Below are 19,706 nucleotides of genomic sequence, written 5' to 3'. Positions count from 1 at the left end.
GCGGAATGTAAAATAAGTCAGTGCACTACCAGGGGCCTCCCATATTTGCCCCTTCCTTCCTAATAAGACTGAATTCAAGTATTGTGGCTAGGATACAAAGCATCCAGCCAAGTACTTGCCTTATGAGGTAGAGTGATTACATTTTCAAGCTATAAATTAGGAGTCTTAGAAGTATTCAAATATGTACTTAATCTGGGAACAACATTCGGAGAAGTGCTGCAGAGAGCACATTATAGAGAACAAATGAAACAGAATCAATAACATGACTGCATTAAACTTTTATCTCCCAGGAGCCAAGAATTATGGACATGAATCATTTATTCCACATGAATGCAGGCAACTATGAGCATGAGTGCAGTAAACAAAGAAAGGAAGTGAAAAATCCAAAGGAAATGAGGGTGGCCAGAGGGAGGGGAAAGGGAGGAGAAAATTTAACGGCTGAATGTAATTGCCAGAGTTAGAACTGGTCAACTGCTTCGAGAAACAATGCTGTAAATCGTATGGAAATAACTGGATGGGATTTAAAAAAATAAAAATTACTCAAATAACGCTAAACCTCCCAAAAGGCGTCACCAGCTTTTTAAGTCTAAACAGTGCTAGCAAGGCCTATCATATCTAAGACTATAACATTACCACCAAAAGTTATAAAGAAGGTACAAAGGAATAACAAAGGTGAGAACAAAGTCCAAAAATGAGAAAGTGAACAGCAAAGTAGGAAAATAAATAGCAAGGGTACTGTCAGTGGCTGCCTCCAATGGGGTTCCGATGTCAAGTACTTATCCCATCCCATAGCAAAGGGGTTCCTAACGAGAGATACAAATGCCAGAAAAGGGGGCAAAAATAGTGGCCCAATTATTTAGATCTCACTCACCACCTCTAAATATCTAAGTATTTGGACAGATACATATTTCTACAATCAGATATGATAAAACAATGAGTACCTGAAAATTAAAAATTTGTGTACTAAGGCCCATATGTATTACTCAAAGACTCATGGACTGTTTTTAACACACAAAAAACAAGTATCATTATTTAATCAGACTCAACAGAAAAGAAACAGGACAGCAACTGCCGGCCGCAGGCGCACCCCTGGCAACCAGTGACAGCAGGGGGAGGCCAACCAACCAAACAAAACCCAGAAACACACCCATAAAAAGCAGTCACGGGAACTCAGAGACACAGCAGTCCAGGGTCATTTAACCCAGCGTCAAAGAACACTCCCCACTGTGACAGGCTTTGAGGCACTGCCATGCTGAGAAGGAAACAATCTGATACTCAGAGGAAGAAACTCAACTCACCAAGAAAGGGCAAATGTATTAACATCTTTTCAGGAGCCTAAAGTAACAAACATAGAAACAGCACCCAGTACAGAATAATATATAACTATAATTTAGTATGTCCTATAACACTCATACACAAGTGGGTAACTTCTTAAAAGGGGAATATCAAGATTATGTTTTCTAGGGCCTTACAATTACAATTAAAAAGTGAATTTTTAAGATTCAAAAGTGCCTATCTTTATAAACATGTCTAACACTGCAAAAATCCATTATTTTTAACCACCTAAAAGATCCCTGGGTTGGGAAGATTCCCTGGAGGAGGGCATGGCAACCCACTCCAGTATTCTTGCCTGGAGAATCCTATGGACAGAGGAGCCCGGCAACCTACAGTCCATGGGATCACAAAGATCAGACACAACTGAGCGACTAAGCACAGCACAAAATGTTTTTTAAATTTTTCTTTGCTGATTCTTTGATCTCAGAGTTTTATAGTTTATTCTCTCATGTAAAAATAGTTTATCTGTAAAAACTTCAGATAATAAACAAATGTGTTTAAAAAAACAAGTGAAATGCATGAATTAGGAAAAGCCCACTTGTTAATGGACTGCCAATACCACCACCTAGTGGCCAGAAATCCATAAAACTTTCAGAATTGAAGCAGGGGCACTGACCAATAGCTGAAGACAAATGGGGGAAAATACTTCTACACCTGAACAAATTTTCTGTTTGTATAGTTCAAGCATTACTGAAAAGCCACATGGGAGCTGTGTGAGAAAGCTTATGACAGTATATGAAAATGCACCTCTTTAAACCATAACGGGTAATGTGATTTATTTTCCTTTGTTTATTCTTATGCGTTAAAGCCATGCTGTTCTTTAGCTGTCACACCAGAAATTCTCTCTTAAGGAGCTCTGCAGAGATCGAGAATTTTCTAGTGCTCTATAGCAGGGCTGCACATGCATGAAGTTGGATGCTGTCCAAGGGAAGGGTATGCGGTCAGACAATCTTCCCAAATGAGCTGGATGTGGAGAAGTGCCTTAGGAAGAGTTCCAAAACTACATGGAATAATGCTGAACTTTATCTATTGGCTCACTCTTGCCTTTGGAGCCCTTCCATCCACCACATGGGAGGAGGGTCTCATCAACTGACCAACTACATTCCACTGTGGCTTTCCTGGGTTGGGAATAAATGGCTGAAAAGCAAAGCTAAATGAGATACATGTCTTTAGTCATTAGATCAACCTACTTGATCATCAATAATCCTTTAAAATTAGTGCTTACTGTACATAAAATCTCTATGACCAAGATGGAGAAACAGGAACTAGATTTACCCTCCTGTCTGAAACAACCAAAAAACAAAACAAAAGAATCCACAAGCAAACCACATGGAACGGCAGTTTTCAAGACACTGAACATCAGACAACAAAGGAGAGTGCACCCTGAGAGACAGGAAACAAACATAGTGAACCCCTCCAGCAGCCCAGCTTATTGCTTTAAGATTTCCCAGATGACAACAGGAAGCAGGAATAAATAAAGCAGAGCTCAGCAGATTTCCTGAGTTGAAGAGACAGAGCTGAGAGTCTGAGGCCAAAATGGCAGGAATTGACAGGACCGAGTCCCAGAGAGCAGAGAGGTATGCAACAACTCCAGAGACGCACAGAGAGTCACCCTGGAGTGTGGACCAGTATTGATCAAGTGGAGGAAAGATCAGCTCACGCATGTGAGGACCATCCAAAATGATTAGAGGAAACAGTGCCTATTCCCACAGTCAGGTTGGAAGATCTTGTGATTCACAAGGTACTAGGTAGACTCCTCAGGAAGGCTTTGCCTCAGTAGTGGGAATAACAGACCTAGACTGAGCACTGCTTCGGATTTACCTGAAAGTCAAAGTGTCAAGTCACTCAGTCGTGTCCGACTCTGTGACCCCATGGACTGCAGCCCACCAGGCTCCACTGTCCATGGAATTCTCCAGGCAAAAATACTGGAATGGGTTGCCATTTCTTCTCCAGGGGATCTTCCCGACCCAGGAGTCAAACCCAGGTCTCCTGCATTGCAGGCAGATTCTCTACCATCTGAGCCACCAGGGAAGCCCAGAAAAAAGGCTTCCCTGATTGGGAATAGACCCTGGGCTGCAGCAGTGAGTGCCGAATCCTAACCACTAGACTACCAGGGAGCATACAAATCATAAAAGCAAGATCCTTCCAGTAACTTAACTACATACCAGAACAGAACATAAGAAGCTTTCTAAATATCCAGCAGCCAGCAAGATAAAATCCACAAGGTCTGGAAACTAATCAAAGATTAGCAGGTATAAGAAGAAGCAGGAAAACATCATCTCTAATGAAGAGACTAATCAATTAAAAGTGACTCATAACTGACTGACATGTTAGGACATAAAAATGGTTACTAAACAGCTATGAAAACCGTACATAGTTTTAACTAAAACTGCTGAATATGTTCAAAAAAGTTAGTAGAGACATGGAAGACCTAAAAAACTAAAATCCCTGATTTCTCCAAAGAAGACATACAGATGGCTAACAAACACATGAAAACATGCTTAACATTGCTCAATATTAGAGAAATGCAAATCAAAACCACAATGAGATATCACCTCTACTGGTCAGAGTGGCCATCATCAAAAAGTCTAAAAACAATAAATGCTGGAGAGGGTGTGGAGAAAAGAAAATGCTCTTGTGCTGTTGGTGAGAATGTAAACTGATACAGCCACTATGGAAGATGGTATTGAGATTCCTTAAAAACTAGGAAAAAAAACTACCATATGACCCATCAATCCCACTTCTAGGCATATACCTTGAGGAAACCAAAACTGAAAAAGATACATGTATCCCATTGTTCACTGTAGCACTATTTACAATAGCTAGAACATGGAAGGAACCTAGATGTCCATCAACAGATGAATAGATAAGTTGTGGTACATATACACAACGGAATATTACTTAGCCAAAAAAAAGTGAATCAGTTCTAATGAGGTGGATGAACCTAGAACCTATTACACAGAATGAAGTCAGTCTGAAAGAGAAAGACAAATATCATATTCTAAGACATATATACGGAATCTAGCAACATGGTATGGAAGAACTTATTTACAGGCAGCAAAGGAGAAACGGACATAGAGAACAGACTTATGGACATGGGGAGAGGGGAGGAGAGGGTGAGACGTGTGGCAAGAGTAACGTGGAAACTTACATTACCATATGTAAAATGGAGAGCCAATGGGAATTTGCTATATGGCTCAGGAAATTCAAACAGGGTTGTCTATCAACCTAGAGGGGTAGAATGGGGAGGGAGATGGGAGGGAGGTTCAAAAGGGGGGGGATATATGTATACCTATGGCTTATTCATGTTGAGGTTTGACAGAAAACAACAAAATTCTGTAAAGCAATTATCCTTCAAGTAAAAAATATATTTAAAAAAATTAAATTAATGATCTGAAAAAAAAAGAAGGCCCAAATCAACCACTTATGAAACCTATAATGTATGGGGTGGAAAATGCACTGAACAGAAACAACAACAAATCAGGCATTGCAGAAGAAAAGGTCAGTGAGCAAAAAAACAAAAAAGACACAGTAAAAGAAACTATCCAAAAGAAACACACTGGGGGAAAAGAAGATTTAAAAAAAAAAAAAAAAGAACATGAGTGAGCTATGGGAATATCATCATGTGGCCAAATATACACAGGTAACTGAAGTCCCCAAAGGAGAGAGGTAACATAAAAAATATGTGATGAAAAATGACTGAAAAACCTAGTGAAAACTGAAATGTACTAGAAAAGAAATTCAATGAACTCCAGACACAAGAAGCATTAAAAAGCTGTGCCAAGGCACATATTAATCAAGTTGCTCAAAGTTAGTGATAAACAGAAAATTTTAGATCACTCAAAGAAAAAAGTACCACATAATAAAGCATGTTTGGAATAAATAACCAGAAGACTTTTCAGGATACTACGCCAGTGTTAAACAATTATTCAATTTCTTCACCAGAATGAACATGGAGAAGCAAAGCTCCTTACCTTAAAGAAAGAATGGATAGCTGCTGTGGCTTCACTGCGAACCCTCAGTACAGAACCCAGAACATTAGTCCTACACCTGAGGTGAGGATATTGTCTCAGATATTCCAGAGGATGCCTCTCTTTATATTTAACAGGGAAAGCCTGAAACAACAGGAGAAACAAGTGAGAAGCTAACAAAGATACTGCTTTATAAAATCAGTTTACAGGGCCTTTGTTAAATAGCAGTGTTTTAGTATAAAACCAAGAATACACAGAACTATACAAAAAAGATCTTCACGACCCAGATAATCACAATGGTGTGATCACTCACCTAGAGCCAGACATCCTGGAATGTGAAGTCAAGTGGGCCTTAGAAAGCATCACTACAAAGCTAGTGGAGGTGATGGAATTCCAGTTGAGCTATTTCAAATCCTGAAAGATGATGCTGTGAAAGTGCTGTCCTCAATATGCCAGTAAATTTGGAAAACTCAGCAGTGGCCACAGGACTAGAAAAGGTCAGTTTTTGTTCCAATCCCAAAGAAAGGCAATGCCAAAGAATGCTCAAACTACCGCACAATTGCACTCATCTCACACGCTAGTAAAGTACTGCTCAACATTCTCCAAGCCAGGCTTCAGCAATATGTGAACCGTGATCTTCCACATGTTTAAGCTGGTTTTAGAAAAGGAAAAGGAACCAGAGATCAAATTGCCAACATCCACTGGATCATGGAAAAAGGAAGAGAGTTCCAGAAAAACATCTATTTCTGCTTGATTGACTATGCCAAAGCCTTTGACTGTGTGGATCACAATAAACTGTGGAAGATTCTTCAAGAGATGGGCATAGCAGACCACCTGACTTGCCTCTTGAGAAACCTATATGCAGGTCCGGAAGCAACAGTTAGAACTGGACATGGAACAACAGACTGGTTCCAAATAAGAAAAGGAGGATGTCAGGCTGCATATTGTCACCCTGCTTATTTAACTTCTATGCAGAGTACATCATGAGAAACACTGGGCTGGAAGAAGCACAAGCTGGAATCAAGATTGCCAGGAGAAATATCAATAACCTCAGATATGCAGATGACATCACCCTTATGGCAGAAAGTGAAGAGGAACTCAAAAGCCTCTTGATGAAAGTGAAAGAGGAGAGTGAAAAAGCTGGCTTAAAGCTCAACATTCAGAAAACGAAGATCATGGCATTTGGTCCCATCACTTCATGGGAAATAGACGGGGAAACAGTGGAAACAGGGTCAGACTTTATATTTTGGGACTCGAAAATCACTGCAGATGGTGACTGCAGCCATGAAATTAAAAAATGCTTACTCCTTGGAAGGAAAGTTATCACCAACCTAGATAGCATATTCAAAAGCAGAGACATTACTTTGCCAACAAAGGTCCGTGTAGTCAAGGCTTTGGTTTTTCCAGTTGGTCATGTATGGATGTGAGAGTTGGACTGTGAAGAAAGCTGAGTGCTAAAGAATTGATGTTTTGAACTGTGGTGTCGGAGAGACTCTTGAGAGTCCCTTGGACTGCAGGGAGATCCAACCAGTCCATTCTGAAGGAGATCAGCCCTGGGATTTCTTTGGAAGGAATGATGCTAAAGCTGAAACTCCAGTACTTTGGCCACCTCATACGAAGAGTTGACTCATTGGAAAAGACTCTCATGCTGAGAGGGACTGGGGGCAGAAGGAGAAGAGGACGACAGAGGATGAGATGGCTGGATGGCATCACTGACTCGATGGACATGAGTCTGAGTGAACTCCGGGAGTTGGTGATGGACAGGGAGGCCTGGCGTGCTGCGATACATGGGGTCGCAAAGAGTCAGATACAACTGAGTGACTGAACTGAACTGAAGATGCTTTCCTTCTCGTTTTTTTAACATAACTGAATATGGTCCACATGAATTCTAACACATTAGTACAAGGGAGTGAAATCAGAGATATGGGTTTGAATCCAGCTCGACTTCGTACTAGCTTTGGGATTTTGGACAAAATTACTTATTATCAGACAGCTAATATGTTACTTACCAAACTTCTATCCATTAGCTATCAATCACTATTTACAAACAGAGATTAGGATATGATCATGCACAACACTCCTAGAGAAGGAAATAGCAACCCACTCGAGTATTCTAGCCTGGAAAATTCCACAGACAGAGGAGGCTGGCAGGCTACAGTCCACAGGGTTGTGAAGAGTTGGCCACGACTGAGCAAATGCAAAACACTCCACTGTTGGGCACACAGTTTAGAATATTGTAGATATTAAAGATTGCATTTTCTACAGTGGTATACACACAGCTGGTACTCAATTTTAAAATCACCATAGCATCTTGAAAGTTCACAAAAACTCATGATCTATTAGCACTACTTATCACCATTTATCAACATGTGCTGCTGTTTCAGAACACAGGGGAGGGTCAACAGCTTTCTGTCATCTAGGGAAGTATACATTCATAAAAAAAAAAAAGGAAATGTTGACCCTACCTAGAAAATCTTTCCTAAAAACTATATGACCAAAAACAGTTTCAATAAGAAAGCTAACAGAGAAGTGAAGTAAAGAGCTACTGTTGCTCAGTCGTGCCCAACTCTTTGCAACCCCATGGACTGCAGCATGCCAGGCTTCCCTGTCCTTCACTATCTCCCAGAGTTTGCTCAAAATCATGTCCATTATCAGTGATGCCATCCAACCATCTCATCCTCTGTCACCCCCTTTTCCTTCCCTCTATCTTCCCCAGCATCAGGGTCTTTTCCAATGAGTCAGCTCTTCACATCAGGTGGCCAAAGTATTGGAGTTTCAGCATCAGTCCTTTTAATGAATATTCAGGATTGATTTCTTTTAGGATTGACTGGTTTGATCTCCTCGCTGTCCAAGGGACTCTCAAGAGTCTTCGCCCACCACAGTTCAAAAGCATCAGTTCTTTGGCACTCAGTCTTCTTTATGGTCCAACTCTCACCATCCCTACATGACTACTGGAAAAACCATAGTTTTTCCTTGCACCTTTGTCAGCAAAGTGATACCTCTGCTTTTTAATACACTGTCTAGGCTTGTCATAGCTTTCCTTCCAAAGAGCAAGTGTCTTTTAATTTCATGGCTGCAGTCACCATCTGTAGTGATTTTGCGGCCCAAGAAAATAAAGCCTCTCACTGTTTCCATTGTTTCCCCACCTATTTGGCATGGAGTGATGGGACTGGATACTTTGGTCTTCGTCTTTTGAAAGCTGAGTTTTAAGCCAGCTTTTTCACTCTCTTCTTTCACCTTCATTCAAGAGGCTCCTTAGTTCTTTGCTTTCTGCCATAAGGGTGGTGTCATCTGCCTATCTGAGGTTATTGATATTTCTTCCAGCAGTCTTGATTCCAGTGAGTGATTGATCCAACCTGGTATTTCACATGATGTACTCTGCATATAGGTTAAATAAGCAGGGAGACAATATTCAGCCTTGATGTATTCCTTTCCCAATTTGGAACCAGTCTGTTGTTTCATAGCAGTTCTAACTGTTGCTTCTTGACCTGCATACACCTTTCAGGAGGCACGAAAGGTGGTCTGGGATTCCCATCTCTTGAAAAATTTTCCAGTCTGTTGTGATCCACACAGTCAAAATGTAGTCAATGAAGCAGATGCTTTCTGGAATTTTCTTGCTTTTTCTATGATCCAACAGATGTTGCCAATTTGATCTCTGGTTCCTCTGCCTTTTCTAAATCTAGGTTGTACATCTGGAAGTCCCCAGTTCACATACTATTTAAGCCTCGTTTGAAGGATTTTGAATAGTTCCTTGCTAGCATGTGAAATGAGTGCAAATGGTGGGGTAGTTTGAACATTTTTTGGTATTGCCCTTCTTTGGGATTGGAATGAAAACTGACCTTTTCCAGTCCTGTGCCCACTGCTGGGTTTTCCGAATTTGCTGCCAGACTGAGTATAGCACTTTAACAGCACCATCTTTTAGGATGTGAAAATCTCAGCTGGAATTCCATCACCTCCACCACCTCTGCTTATAGTAATGATTCTTAAGGCCCAATTGACTTCACACTCCAGTAATGGTAGCCTATTTTAGAGTTATCGATTCCTTTTAGGCCTGTGCACACACTAAATTGTGACGTATAGAAATAGGTCCCATACCTACGAAAGTGACAATATGGTCAAATTAACAAGAATCTGGGGACTGCTAGCAGGCTCAGAGTTCCCTAATGTGTGAATACTTACAAATGACACTGAAATGAGGGGAAAGAATAGGGGAAGGCATCAATACTCACCAAGGGAAAATAATTTACAAAAAGTAAAACACAGGGCAAATTTTTAATAATGAAACCTCTCTAAAAAGCAAAAATAGTAATGGTTACCATTTTCATTCTTCTGAGTTTCAAATTATTTTCACAGTCTATTTTTCAGACACCTTCATATCTGATTCTTAATTTTAAATGTCAATTAGAACTTCTAAGAATATTGTTCAAAGACATTTTTTTTAATTGCCTATTTTATTTCTTTGTTTTTGTTTCTTCCAGTTATCCAAAAGAACTAAAAATGAGCTAAAATAATGCTATTTCCCTGTATTTCCTCACTTTTTGTTCAGTAAATATTTGAAGATGAGTACAGATAAACCACAGGGGAGTCAAATGGCTAGGACATAAACTTCAGCTATGCCACAACATGACCTAATGCAAGTTATTGTGCCTGGTTGGGCTTCATTTCCTCCAATTAGAAAATGGATTGATAATCTATGAAATTATCCCCTCTGACCTCTTTGTTGCTGTTCAGTTGTTAAGTCATGTCCAACTCTTTGTGACCCCATGAACTGTAGCAGCCAGGCTTCCCTGTCCATCACCATCTCCCAGAGTTTGCTCAAACTCATGTCCATTGAGTCGGTGATGCCATCCAACTATCTCATCCTCTGTTGCCTCCTGCTCCTCCTGCCTTCAATCTTTCCCAGCATCAGAGTCTTTTCCAATGAGTCTGCTCTTTGCATCAGGTGGCCAAAATATTAGAGCTTTACCATCAGTCCTTCCAATGAATATCTGGGGTTGATTTCCTTTGGGATTGACTGGTTTCATTTCCTTACTGTCCAAGGGATTCTCAAGAGTTTATAACCTCTTTATCAATCTATAAATAAAAAGCTACCACCACTCCAGTATTCTTTTTTTTTTTAACACTACAGTATTCTTGCCTGGAAAATCCAATGGACAGAGCAGTCTGGCGGGCTACAGTTCATGGAGTCACAAAGAATCAGATGTGACTGAGCTCACACACACACTAACAGGAGAGTGTTCCAAAAACAAGAATAAACATGCCTTAATGTAGCATTTATCTTTGTTCCGCCCAAACATGACCACACTCTAGCACTGTCCAGTAGTATTTCCCGTGATAAATAGAAATGTTCTGTATCTGTGCAATGCAGGACAGAGGCCACTAGGTGCATGTGACTACTGAGCACTTGAAATGTGGCTAATGCCACTAAGGAAGGCAATTTTTTATTTAATTTTGAATCATTTAATATTAAATAGCCACAGGTAACTAGTGGCTACTGCGCTGGATGATACAGTTCTAGATGATGGAAAAGTCATTTCAAGGCACAGCATTCCTAAGAACTGTTTGCCCTGGTATGTCTTTGTCATTGTAGCTGACTAGGCATGCTTGAAAAAGTGGCAAATTTCAACAGTGAAAGGCACCACAGAGATGCACGGAGTAGTATCACTTAGCTCCTACTCCTAAGACTCAACCATTTACATGAGTACTTTCTGCTACTCTTTCCACATTCCTTAGTCTATAGTCTGTTTCAATTATCTAGGAAGTCATGATCGAAATGATCCAAGTGCCATCTTCCTAACGTTACACATAAAACACTGCTAGTTTTAAATTAAGCCATTTTAAAAACAGCCTCCGTAGAAGTGTTATAAAACATACCTTGGCATCACAATTGCCAACAACTTCAATTTTTTCTGCCTTCAGTTCCACATTTTGCTTTTTGGATGGACTTTTTACCAACTGTCCTTGAACTTCCACGGAACTCCCAAAAGCCAGTTCTCTACAGTAATGAAAAACCAACATAAACAGGATCTTACAAGTAGCCCTCATATTAATACAAATCTTGCTATCAAAACACTAAAGTATTTAATGATAGAAGTTTACCCTTAATTGGGTTAAGAACTACATGTAGTTAAGAAAGAAGCAAAGGATAGGTAGGGGATATTGTCATATAAAAATGTTAAAGAAAACAACCTTGATTCTACGCATTTGGACTTGAGCATCAATGCTATGAAAAGCAGATCTCCTTAGAAAGATCACTGAGGGGCAATATGAACACCTGGATGATAGAAATGAGGAACAGAGGAGATGAAAAAACAAACAAACAAAACCCAAAGTATTCTTAAAACAAAAACCTCACCTACTGTCAAAGCTTGAATCTGCTACAACCTGAAGGCTTTCCAAAGATGACCCATCATTTACGTGCAGGAACAGGACTTCCTTCTGGGAGCGGATTGAACGAATCCATCCCTGATGAGAAATATTTCTAAACCTGAGTTTAAAACATAAACTTTTAATATTTTCATTATATATACACACAGAAGACTAAGTGAATAATGAAAAAAATCCTCATAACCCTGGCTGAACAAATCAATTGCTTTTATAATAGCTCATCCACATGCATATATAATTTTATATGGTCCTTATCATAGTGAAATATAGCTTTGGCATTCCACTGCTGTTTCATTAATAAAGCTCACCATTTTGAATAGATGCCCCAAATCCCATTAGGTTCATGAGCCTAATTCACATAACCAATCCCCTAATATTCCAGGTTTTCTTCCTGCCCCTAACCCCTCCCCTACACAACAGGGCACATATCTTGGTTCCTTTTTCCTTTTGTATCAAATTCCCAGAGAGATTACGTACAGACTAGAAAGGTCTTCATGGGATTTTTATTTTTTTCCAAAGTATCACACAAAAAGAGTTCTCAAGAAACTTAGTATGAACACATACTAAGTAAAACATAAACTTTCAGAGACACTCTGAATTTAAGTGATAAGTATGTATGAGGGCTTCCCTGGTGGCTTAGTGGCAAAGAATCCATCTGCCAATGCAGGAGATGTGGGTTCGATCTCTGGGTGGAGAAGATCTCCTGGAGAAGGAAATCCAGTATTCCTGCCTGGAGAATCCCATGGACAGAGGAGCTTGGTGGGCTACCGTCCATGGGGTCACAAGAGTCAGACACAACTTAGACACTAAACAACACAACAAGAATGTATGAGTACAAATGGAGATGTCTTCAAGTAGACCAGTAACAGTAAAAACAGCTCTCTAAGAGAAGACAACCAACTTACATTTAACTAGCACAGAAGTTGAGAATATTCTAGCAGTCTTTCAACAATTATGAAAGAACTGATAGTGTCTGATTAACCATTTAAACACTGGGAAACTATGATTGGCTATTAAACTTGGGGAAAGTGGTATGCTCCTACTTAGAAATTGTATACACCGTGGCTTTCTTTGTATCCTCAGCACACCCTGTAGACACTGTTATTCAAGCCCTTCTATTACTTATTTGCATGTCCATCTTTTGGGGGTTTAGCAACCACGTTTGTAGTTGCCTTGAAGGCTATTGTCAAGGACACAGTAGAAAACCCACAAGTATTTTTCAGTGGAAGAATATTATCATGTACTGAACACCTACTACGTGACAGGCATTTTACTACCTTCTTCATATACTGTCTCAATCTACTCCTCACAACAGCTTTATGGGTTTTTATTAGTCACATCTTACAAGTGAAGAACTGAGGCTCAGAGAAGTTAAATAACTTGCATAAGGTCACACTGCCAGTAAAGGATAAAGACTGAATTTGAACTCAAGTCTACCAGAAAGCCCTTGATCTTTCTCCAGGGCTATACTGAAAAAAGGTAAATTACTTCAGTCTCATGCACAAGGCCCTTCATAACTTGGAGCAAGGCCAATCAACAGTAATTTCCAAAGCACCACAGTCTTGCTTTTCACTTGTTAGTAAATGTTAACATTTATGCAACACTGTTTAATGTGCTTCTGTTCTACTTCACTCTGTGAAATAAGGACTACCATTATCTCCACTCTTTTAAGAGGAAACTGAGGTTAAGAGCACATAGCAACATGCCCATAATTAACAAGCTACCAAGTGGAGAGATTTAAATGCAGGCAGCTTGACCACAGCTCTGTCAAACTGCTATACTCCATTTTGCTCTTTAAAAATATTTATCTACTTAATCCTCACAAGAACTTAATGAAAGTGAGTATTATGTTCAGTTCAGTTGCCCAGTCATGTCCAACTCTTTCCAACCCCATGAACCGCAGCACGCCAGGCTTCCCTGTCCATCACCAACTCCGAGTCCACCCAAACCCATGTCCATTGTGTCAGTGGAGCCATCCAACTCTTGCATCCTCTGTCGTCCCCTTCTCCTCCTGCCCTCAATCTTTCCCAGCATCAGGGTCTTTTCAAATGAGTCAGCTCTCTGCATCAGGTGGGCAAAGTATTGGAGCTTCAGCCTCAACATCAGTCCCTCCAATGAACACCCAGGACTGATCTCCTTTAGGATGGACTAGTTGGATCTCCTTGCAGTCCAAGGGACTCTCAAGAGTCTTCTCCAACACCACAGTTCAAAAGCATCAATTCTTTGGCGCTAAGCTTTCTTCACAGTCCAACTCTCACATCCACACGACTACTAGAAAAACCATAGCCTCAACTAGACAGACATTTGTTGGCAAAGTAACGTCTCTGCTTCTTAACATGTTGTCTAGATTGGTCATAACTTTCCTTCCAAGGAGTAACTGTCTTTTAATTTTATGGCTGCAATCACCATCCACAGTGATTTTGGAGTCCAGAAAAATAAAGTCAGCCACTGTTTCCCCATCTATTTGCCATGAAGTGATGGGACTGGATGCGATGATCTTAGTTTTCTGAATGTTGAGCTTCAAGCCAACTTTTTCACTCTCCTCTTTCACTTTCATCAGGCTTTTTAGTTCCTCTTCACTTTCTGCCATAAGGGTGGTGTCATCTGCATATCTGAGGTTTTTGACATTTCTCCCGGCAATCTTGATTCCAGCTTGTGCTTCTTCCAGCCCAGCATTTCTCACGATGTACTCTGCATATAAGTTAAATAAGCAGGGTGGCGAAATACATTATCATGTTAGGGATGAAGAAACCTATTCAGAGAAATTAGGATAACCTTGTTAAATACTCAAAGTTATCAAGTAGTAGAGCTGGAATTCAAATATAGTTCTTAGTTCAAAGGTCACAATTTTAAGCAATAAATTCTTCTGAAATGCTCTTTCCACCCCATTCCCCCTTCCTCTACCCAGGAACACATCCTTCAGGATTCAGCTGAAATGTCACCTCATGCAAGAAGTCTTCTTTGACTGCCTCACACTCTTAAAAACTTCCCTCTGTCTTCCCAAAGTTTTCTATAGAAATACAGCCAATACTTATCATATTGTTATAATTTCTTGTCTTAGCCATCAGACCAGGGCTGTATACAATACAAAGTGAGCCAAAGTAAAATATGTAATTTTACATGTTTTACTGGTTATGTGAAAAGTAAAAAGAAATGACTAAAATTAATTTCAACAGTATATTTCATTGAATCCAAAATATATATCAACACGTAATCAATATAAAAAATACTCAGCTACTGTGCATTTTTTTTTGCTCTTCAAAATTGGTGTGTATTTTACAACTACATTACCACTCAATTCAGATGCTTCTAGATTAGACTGTTTTTGCCGTTATTTAGTCACTAAGTCCTGCCGGACTCTTCACGACCACAAGGACTGTAGCCAGTCAGGCTCCTCTGCCCATGGGATTTCCCTGGCAAGAATACTGGTGTGGGCTGCCATCTCCTTCTCAACCGGATCTTCCCCTATCCACAGATCCAATCCTCCTCTCCTGCCTTAACACTAAGCCACCTGGGAAGCCCCCAAATTAGACTGTACAGCACTAAAACTGAAGCCTGCTAACCTAGGGAGTAGGTTCTGTTCTTCCTCCTCTGTAGACTACCACACAGAAGGTATCATTAATGTATGCTGAATTAACAGATGAATGCAAGAAAATGTTTTGATTTGTATCAAAGAAACCCATGAAAACCAAAGAAACACAGAGAGGGGGAAACTGGTCACACAACTAGAAATCATGGATATGTGAGGACAACATAAATAACTGCTGTATGAGTGTTACAGCAACCTAATAAGTCAAACCGTGTGTGTGTGTCCCCATGGACTGCAGCCCGCCAGGCTCCTCTGTCCATGGAATTCTCCAAGCTGTACACTCCTTACACTCCATTTGTTCCAATTCGGTGTGTGTGTGTGTGGAGGGGCAGGGCGATGGACTGCAGCCCACCAGGCTCTTCTGTCCATGGGCTTCTCCTACACTGCATTTGTCTTCCTAACTCAGTGTGTGTGTGTCCTAATTCAGTGTGGGTGGGGGTCCCAATGGACTGCAGCCCACCAGGCTCCTCTGTCCATGGGTTTCTCCAGGCATGAACACTGGGGTGGGTTGCCACTGCCTTCTCCACCTAATTTACTAAACACAGTTATATGCGAAGCCCTGAGGTAGTTAAAAGTTGAATAAACGGTATGGTTTGGTTGACCAAACGTTTACTGCCAACCATGTGTGAATGCCAAGACGGGTAACAGACAGTTCCTGCACTCAGGAGCGTTGTCACTGTGAACACACGGCATGAGGGACAAATGAAAAGAGGTTCGTTCATTTTTCTCTATGATTAACAACACCCTGCGTCATGAAAGGAAACTTACAGCACTTTTCAGGCACTGAAACAGTTTTCCGAAAAGTAACGGTAACCAAGGAAAGGAGAAAAACGTGGACACACGCTCGCCTGTATTTTCTAACTTTCCCCGCCGGTCGTTCTGTCCACCGACAAGCTGAGAAGTGGGTGAGCAGGACAAGCTTAGAGGCGGATGCGCCACATCCATCAACGAAGACAAACCCGCCCCCTGCCGACTCACTGACCTGGACCTTAACGCGCTCCCCGTTCGCGCTCTGGACCCCCAGAGCGCCCCGCACGCTCACTCTGGCTGCAGGTCTGTGCCTCGGGCAGGGAGCTGAGGAGCAGGAGCGCAGGGCTCGGAGCAGGCACCGCGCCCCGAACATCGCGCGGCCGCCCCAGGCCCTCCTCGGGACCAGCCCTGAGGCCAGCGCGAGCGGGCTCTGCAGGCGGGGACCCTCTCTCCTCCCCTCTTCCGGGCCGCAGCCCTACACTCCAGCGCTCCAGAGGCCCCCGCGGGCTTTCTTCCCCTTCACGGGCCTCCGTTCGGTCTCCACAGGAACTCTGCTTCCCGAAAGGGCGGAACGGAGACCGCTCATTCAGCGGCGAACGGCGAAGAGAAAGCACTCCCTGTGGGCGCGGGGAACACCTTATAAGACTCCCTCAGCTTCTAAACCCACGCCCCGAGCGCGGGCTGAAACACGTGCCGCGGTCGCCCGAACGTCACCACGCAAACGTTCACGTCACCACGCTACGAGGAGGTTCCGAGGGAGCATGCGTGCTTACGACTCCGTTTAAAGAGGCGCTGGGGCGGAGGAAGGGGCGGGGTCAGGAGCTGAGGTGGGCGGAGCTAAGATCCAAGGGTTGTAGAGATTAGCAAGGAACTAAGTAACCGACCGGAGAAGGCAATGGCACCCCACTCCAGTTCTCTTGCCTGGAAAATCATATGGGCGGAGGAGCCTGGTAGGCTGCAGTCCCTGGGGTCGCGAAGAGTCAGACACGACTGAGCGACTTCACTTTCACTTTTCACTTTCATGCTTTGGAGAAGGAAATGGCAACCCACTCCAGCGTTCTTGCCTGGCGGATCCCAGGGAGGGCGGAGCCTGGTGGACTGCCGTCTATGGGGTCGCACAGAGTCGGACACGACTGAAGCGACTTAGCAGCAGCAGCAGCAGGTAACCTACTGGAGAAGGCAATGGCAACCCACTCCAGTACTCTTGCCTGAAAAATCCTATGGGCTGAGGAGCTCGGTAGGCTGCAGTCCATGGGGTCGCGAAGAGTCAGACACGACTGAGCGTCTTCACTTTCACTTTTCACTTTCATGCATTGGAGAAGGAAATGGCAACCCACTCCAGTGTTCTTGCCTGGAGAATCCCAGGGACGGGGGAGCCTGGTGGGCTGCCGTCTCTAGGGTCGCACAGATAGGACACGACTGAAGCACCTTAGCAGCAGCAGCAGCAGCAGCAGCAGCAGCAGGTAACCTACCTAGGCTGACGTCTGACAGTCTTCGTTTCTAAAGCTTCCAGGTGAGGAGCTTCCCTGGTGGTCTAGCGGTTAAGACTCCATGCGCCCAAGCCAGGAGGCTCAGGTTCATCCCTGCTCAGGAAATTAGATCCCGCATGCAGCAACTAACGATGCTGCACAGTCGCCAGCGGCAACTAAGACCCAGCGCAGCTAAATCCGTAAATTAAGTAATTAAAAAAAAAAAAAGACGTCTTACTCAAACTAAGTGAAACACTGATTTTATTTTTTTTTAAAAATAAAGCTTCCAGCTGATGCTTAGGAACACAAAGTGAAAGAGAAGGAGTGACTGATGGAGAAAGAAAGCGACCAGAAGACTTGAAATGTTGAGAGGATTAGCGTGACGATATCGTAGCTGAGCGCCAAAGAATTGATGCTTTTGAACTGTGGTGTTGGAGAAGACTCTTGAGAGTCCCTTGGACTGCAAGGAAATCCAACCAGTCCATTTCTAAAGGAGATCAGCCCTGGGATTTCTTTGGAAGGAATGATGCTAAAGCTGAAAGAAACTCCAGTACTTTGGCCACCTCATGCGAAGAGTTGACTCATTTGAAAAGACTCTGATGCTGGGAGCGATTGGGGGCAGGAGGAGAAGGGGACGACAGAGGATGAGATGGCTGGATGGCATCACTGACTCGATGGACATGAGTTTGAGTGAACTCTGGGAGTTGGTGATGGACAGGGAGGCCTGGTGTGCTGCAGTTCATGAGGTCTCAAAGAGTTGGACAGGGCTGAGCGACTGAACTGAACTGATAAGCAAGGTGAAAAGACAGTCTTCAGAATGGGAGAAAATAATAGCAAACGAAGCAACTGACAAAGAATTAGTCTCAAAAATATGCAAGCAGCTCATGCAGCTCAATACCAGAAAAATAAATGACTGAATCAAAAAATGGTCCAAAGAACTAAACAGACATTTCTCCAAAGAAGACATACAGATGGCTAACAAACACATGAAAAGATGTTTGTTGACATTTTGATGATAGCCATTCTGACATGTGTGAGCTGATATCTCACTGCTGTTTTTATTTGTATTTCTCTAATAATTAGTGATGCTGAGCATCTTTTTATGTGCCTGTTAGCCATTTCTATGTCTTATTTCAAAAAGTCTATTCAGGTCTTCTGCCCATTTCTTACCGAATTTTTTGTATTGAGTAGTATGAACTGTTGATATATTTTGGATATTAATCCCTTGTTGGTCATATTATTTACAAATATTTTCTCCTAGTCCATAGCGTGTCTTTTCATTTTGTCAATGGTCTCCTCATTAAGCTTTTAATTATACCTCACTTATTTTTTGACTTTCTTTCTTTTCCTTAGGAGACAGATCCAAAAATAATATGGTATTTGGATTATGTTTGGACTATGCTGGTTTATGTCAGTGTTCCACCTATGTTCTCTTCTAGGAGAACTCTTTCCAGTTTCAGGTCTTATATTTAGGTCTTTAATCCATTTTTATTTTATTTTGTATATGGTGTAAGGTATGTTCAAATCTCATTGTTTTACAGTAGGTGTCCAGTTTTCCTAGCACCACTTATTTCCAATGAAAGAAATAATGTCCAAAGAAGACATCCACATGGCCACCAGGTACAATATCACTAATCATCAGGGAAATGCAAATCAAAACCACAGTGAGATATCATCTCATACCTGTTATTATGGCTATTATCAAAGAATAAGAATTAACAAGTGCTGGTAAGAATGTGGAGAAAAGGAAACCCTTGTGTACTGTTGGTGGGAATGTAAATTGTTGTATCTACTATGTAGAACAGCATAAAGATTTCTTGAAAATTATAAATAGAACTAGTGTATGATTTAGCAATTCTACTTCTGGATATTTATCTGCAGGTAACAAAGACATTAACTTGAAAAGATATCTGAATTCCCATGTTTACTGAAGCATTATTTATAACAGTCAAGACACGGGAGTAACCTAAGCGACCATCAAGAGATGAATAAAGAAAGTATGGCACACACACACACAGACACATTTACACATACATATGTATACACATACAATGGAATATTATTCAATCATAAGAAAGGAAACCCTGCCATTTGCGACAACACACATCAACTTTGAAGGGATTATGTTAAGCGAAGTAAGTCATACAGGGGAAGACAAATACCATATGATCTCACTTATATGTAGAACCAAAATATAGACATAGT

The 19,706-nt window shown here is 41.7% G+C and overlaps 1 protein-coding gene and 1 long non-coding RNA gene across 4 annotated transcripts in view; one reads left to right on the top strand and one right to left on the bottom strand.

Moving 5' to 3' along the window:
• NARS2 (asparaginyl-tRNA synthetase 2, mitochondrial) overlaps positions 1-16,821 on the bottom strand; it is a 131,361-nt gene extending 114,540 nt beyond the window's left edge. For 2 of the 3 annotated variants that reach the window (XM_069564958.1, XM_069564961.1), the window contains exons 1-4: positions 16,265-16,821; positions 11,662-11,771; positions 11,181-11,301; positions 5,310-5,450 (exon numbers count right to left, since the gene is read on the bottom strand). In XM_069564958.1, the coding sequence (XP_069421059.1) occupies positions 5,310-5,450; positions 11,181-11,301; positions 11,662-11,771; positions 16,265-16,405 (513 nt within the window). In that variant the 5' untranslated portion in view covers positions 16,406-16,821. The remainder of the gene's footprint in view (positions 1-5,309; positions 5,451-11,180; positions 11,302-11,661; positions 11,772-16,264) is intronic. The other variant, XM_069564959.1, reaches the window with a different exon arrangement.
• Positions 16,762-19,410, top strand: LOC138426420 (uncharacterized). Its single transcript, XR_011251640.1, has 2 exons — positions 16,762-17,545; positions 17,785-19,410. It is a non-coding gene; the product is annotated as an uncharacterized lncRNA (long non-coding RNA).
• The last annotated feature ends 296 nt before the right edge of the window (positions 19,411-19,706 follow it).

Source organism: Ovis canadensis, chromosome 21, assembly GCF_042477335.2.
Source record: "Ovis canadensis isolate MfBH-ARS-UI-01 breed Bighorn chromosome 21, ARS-UI_OviCan_v2, whole genome shotgun sequence".
In the NCBI taxonomy this organism is placed as follows: Eukaryota; Metazoa; Chordata; class Mammalia; order Artiodactyla; family Bovidae; genus Ovis; species Ovis canadensis.
Note: the sequence above shows the minus strand (reverse complement) of the source record. Positions and strands in the feature narration are given on the sequence as shown.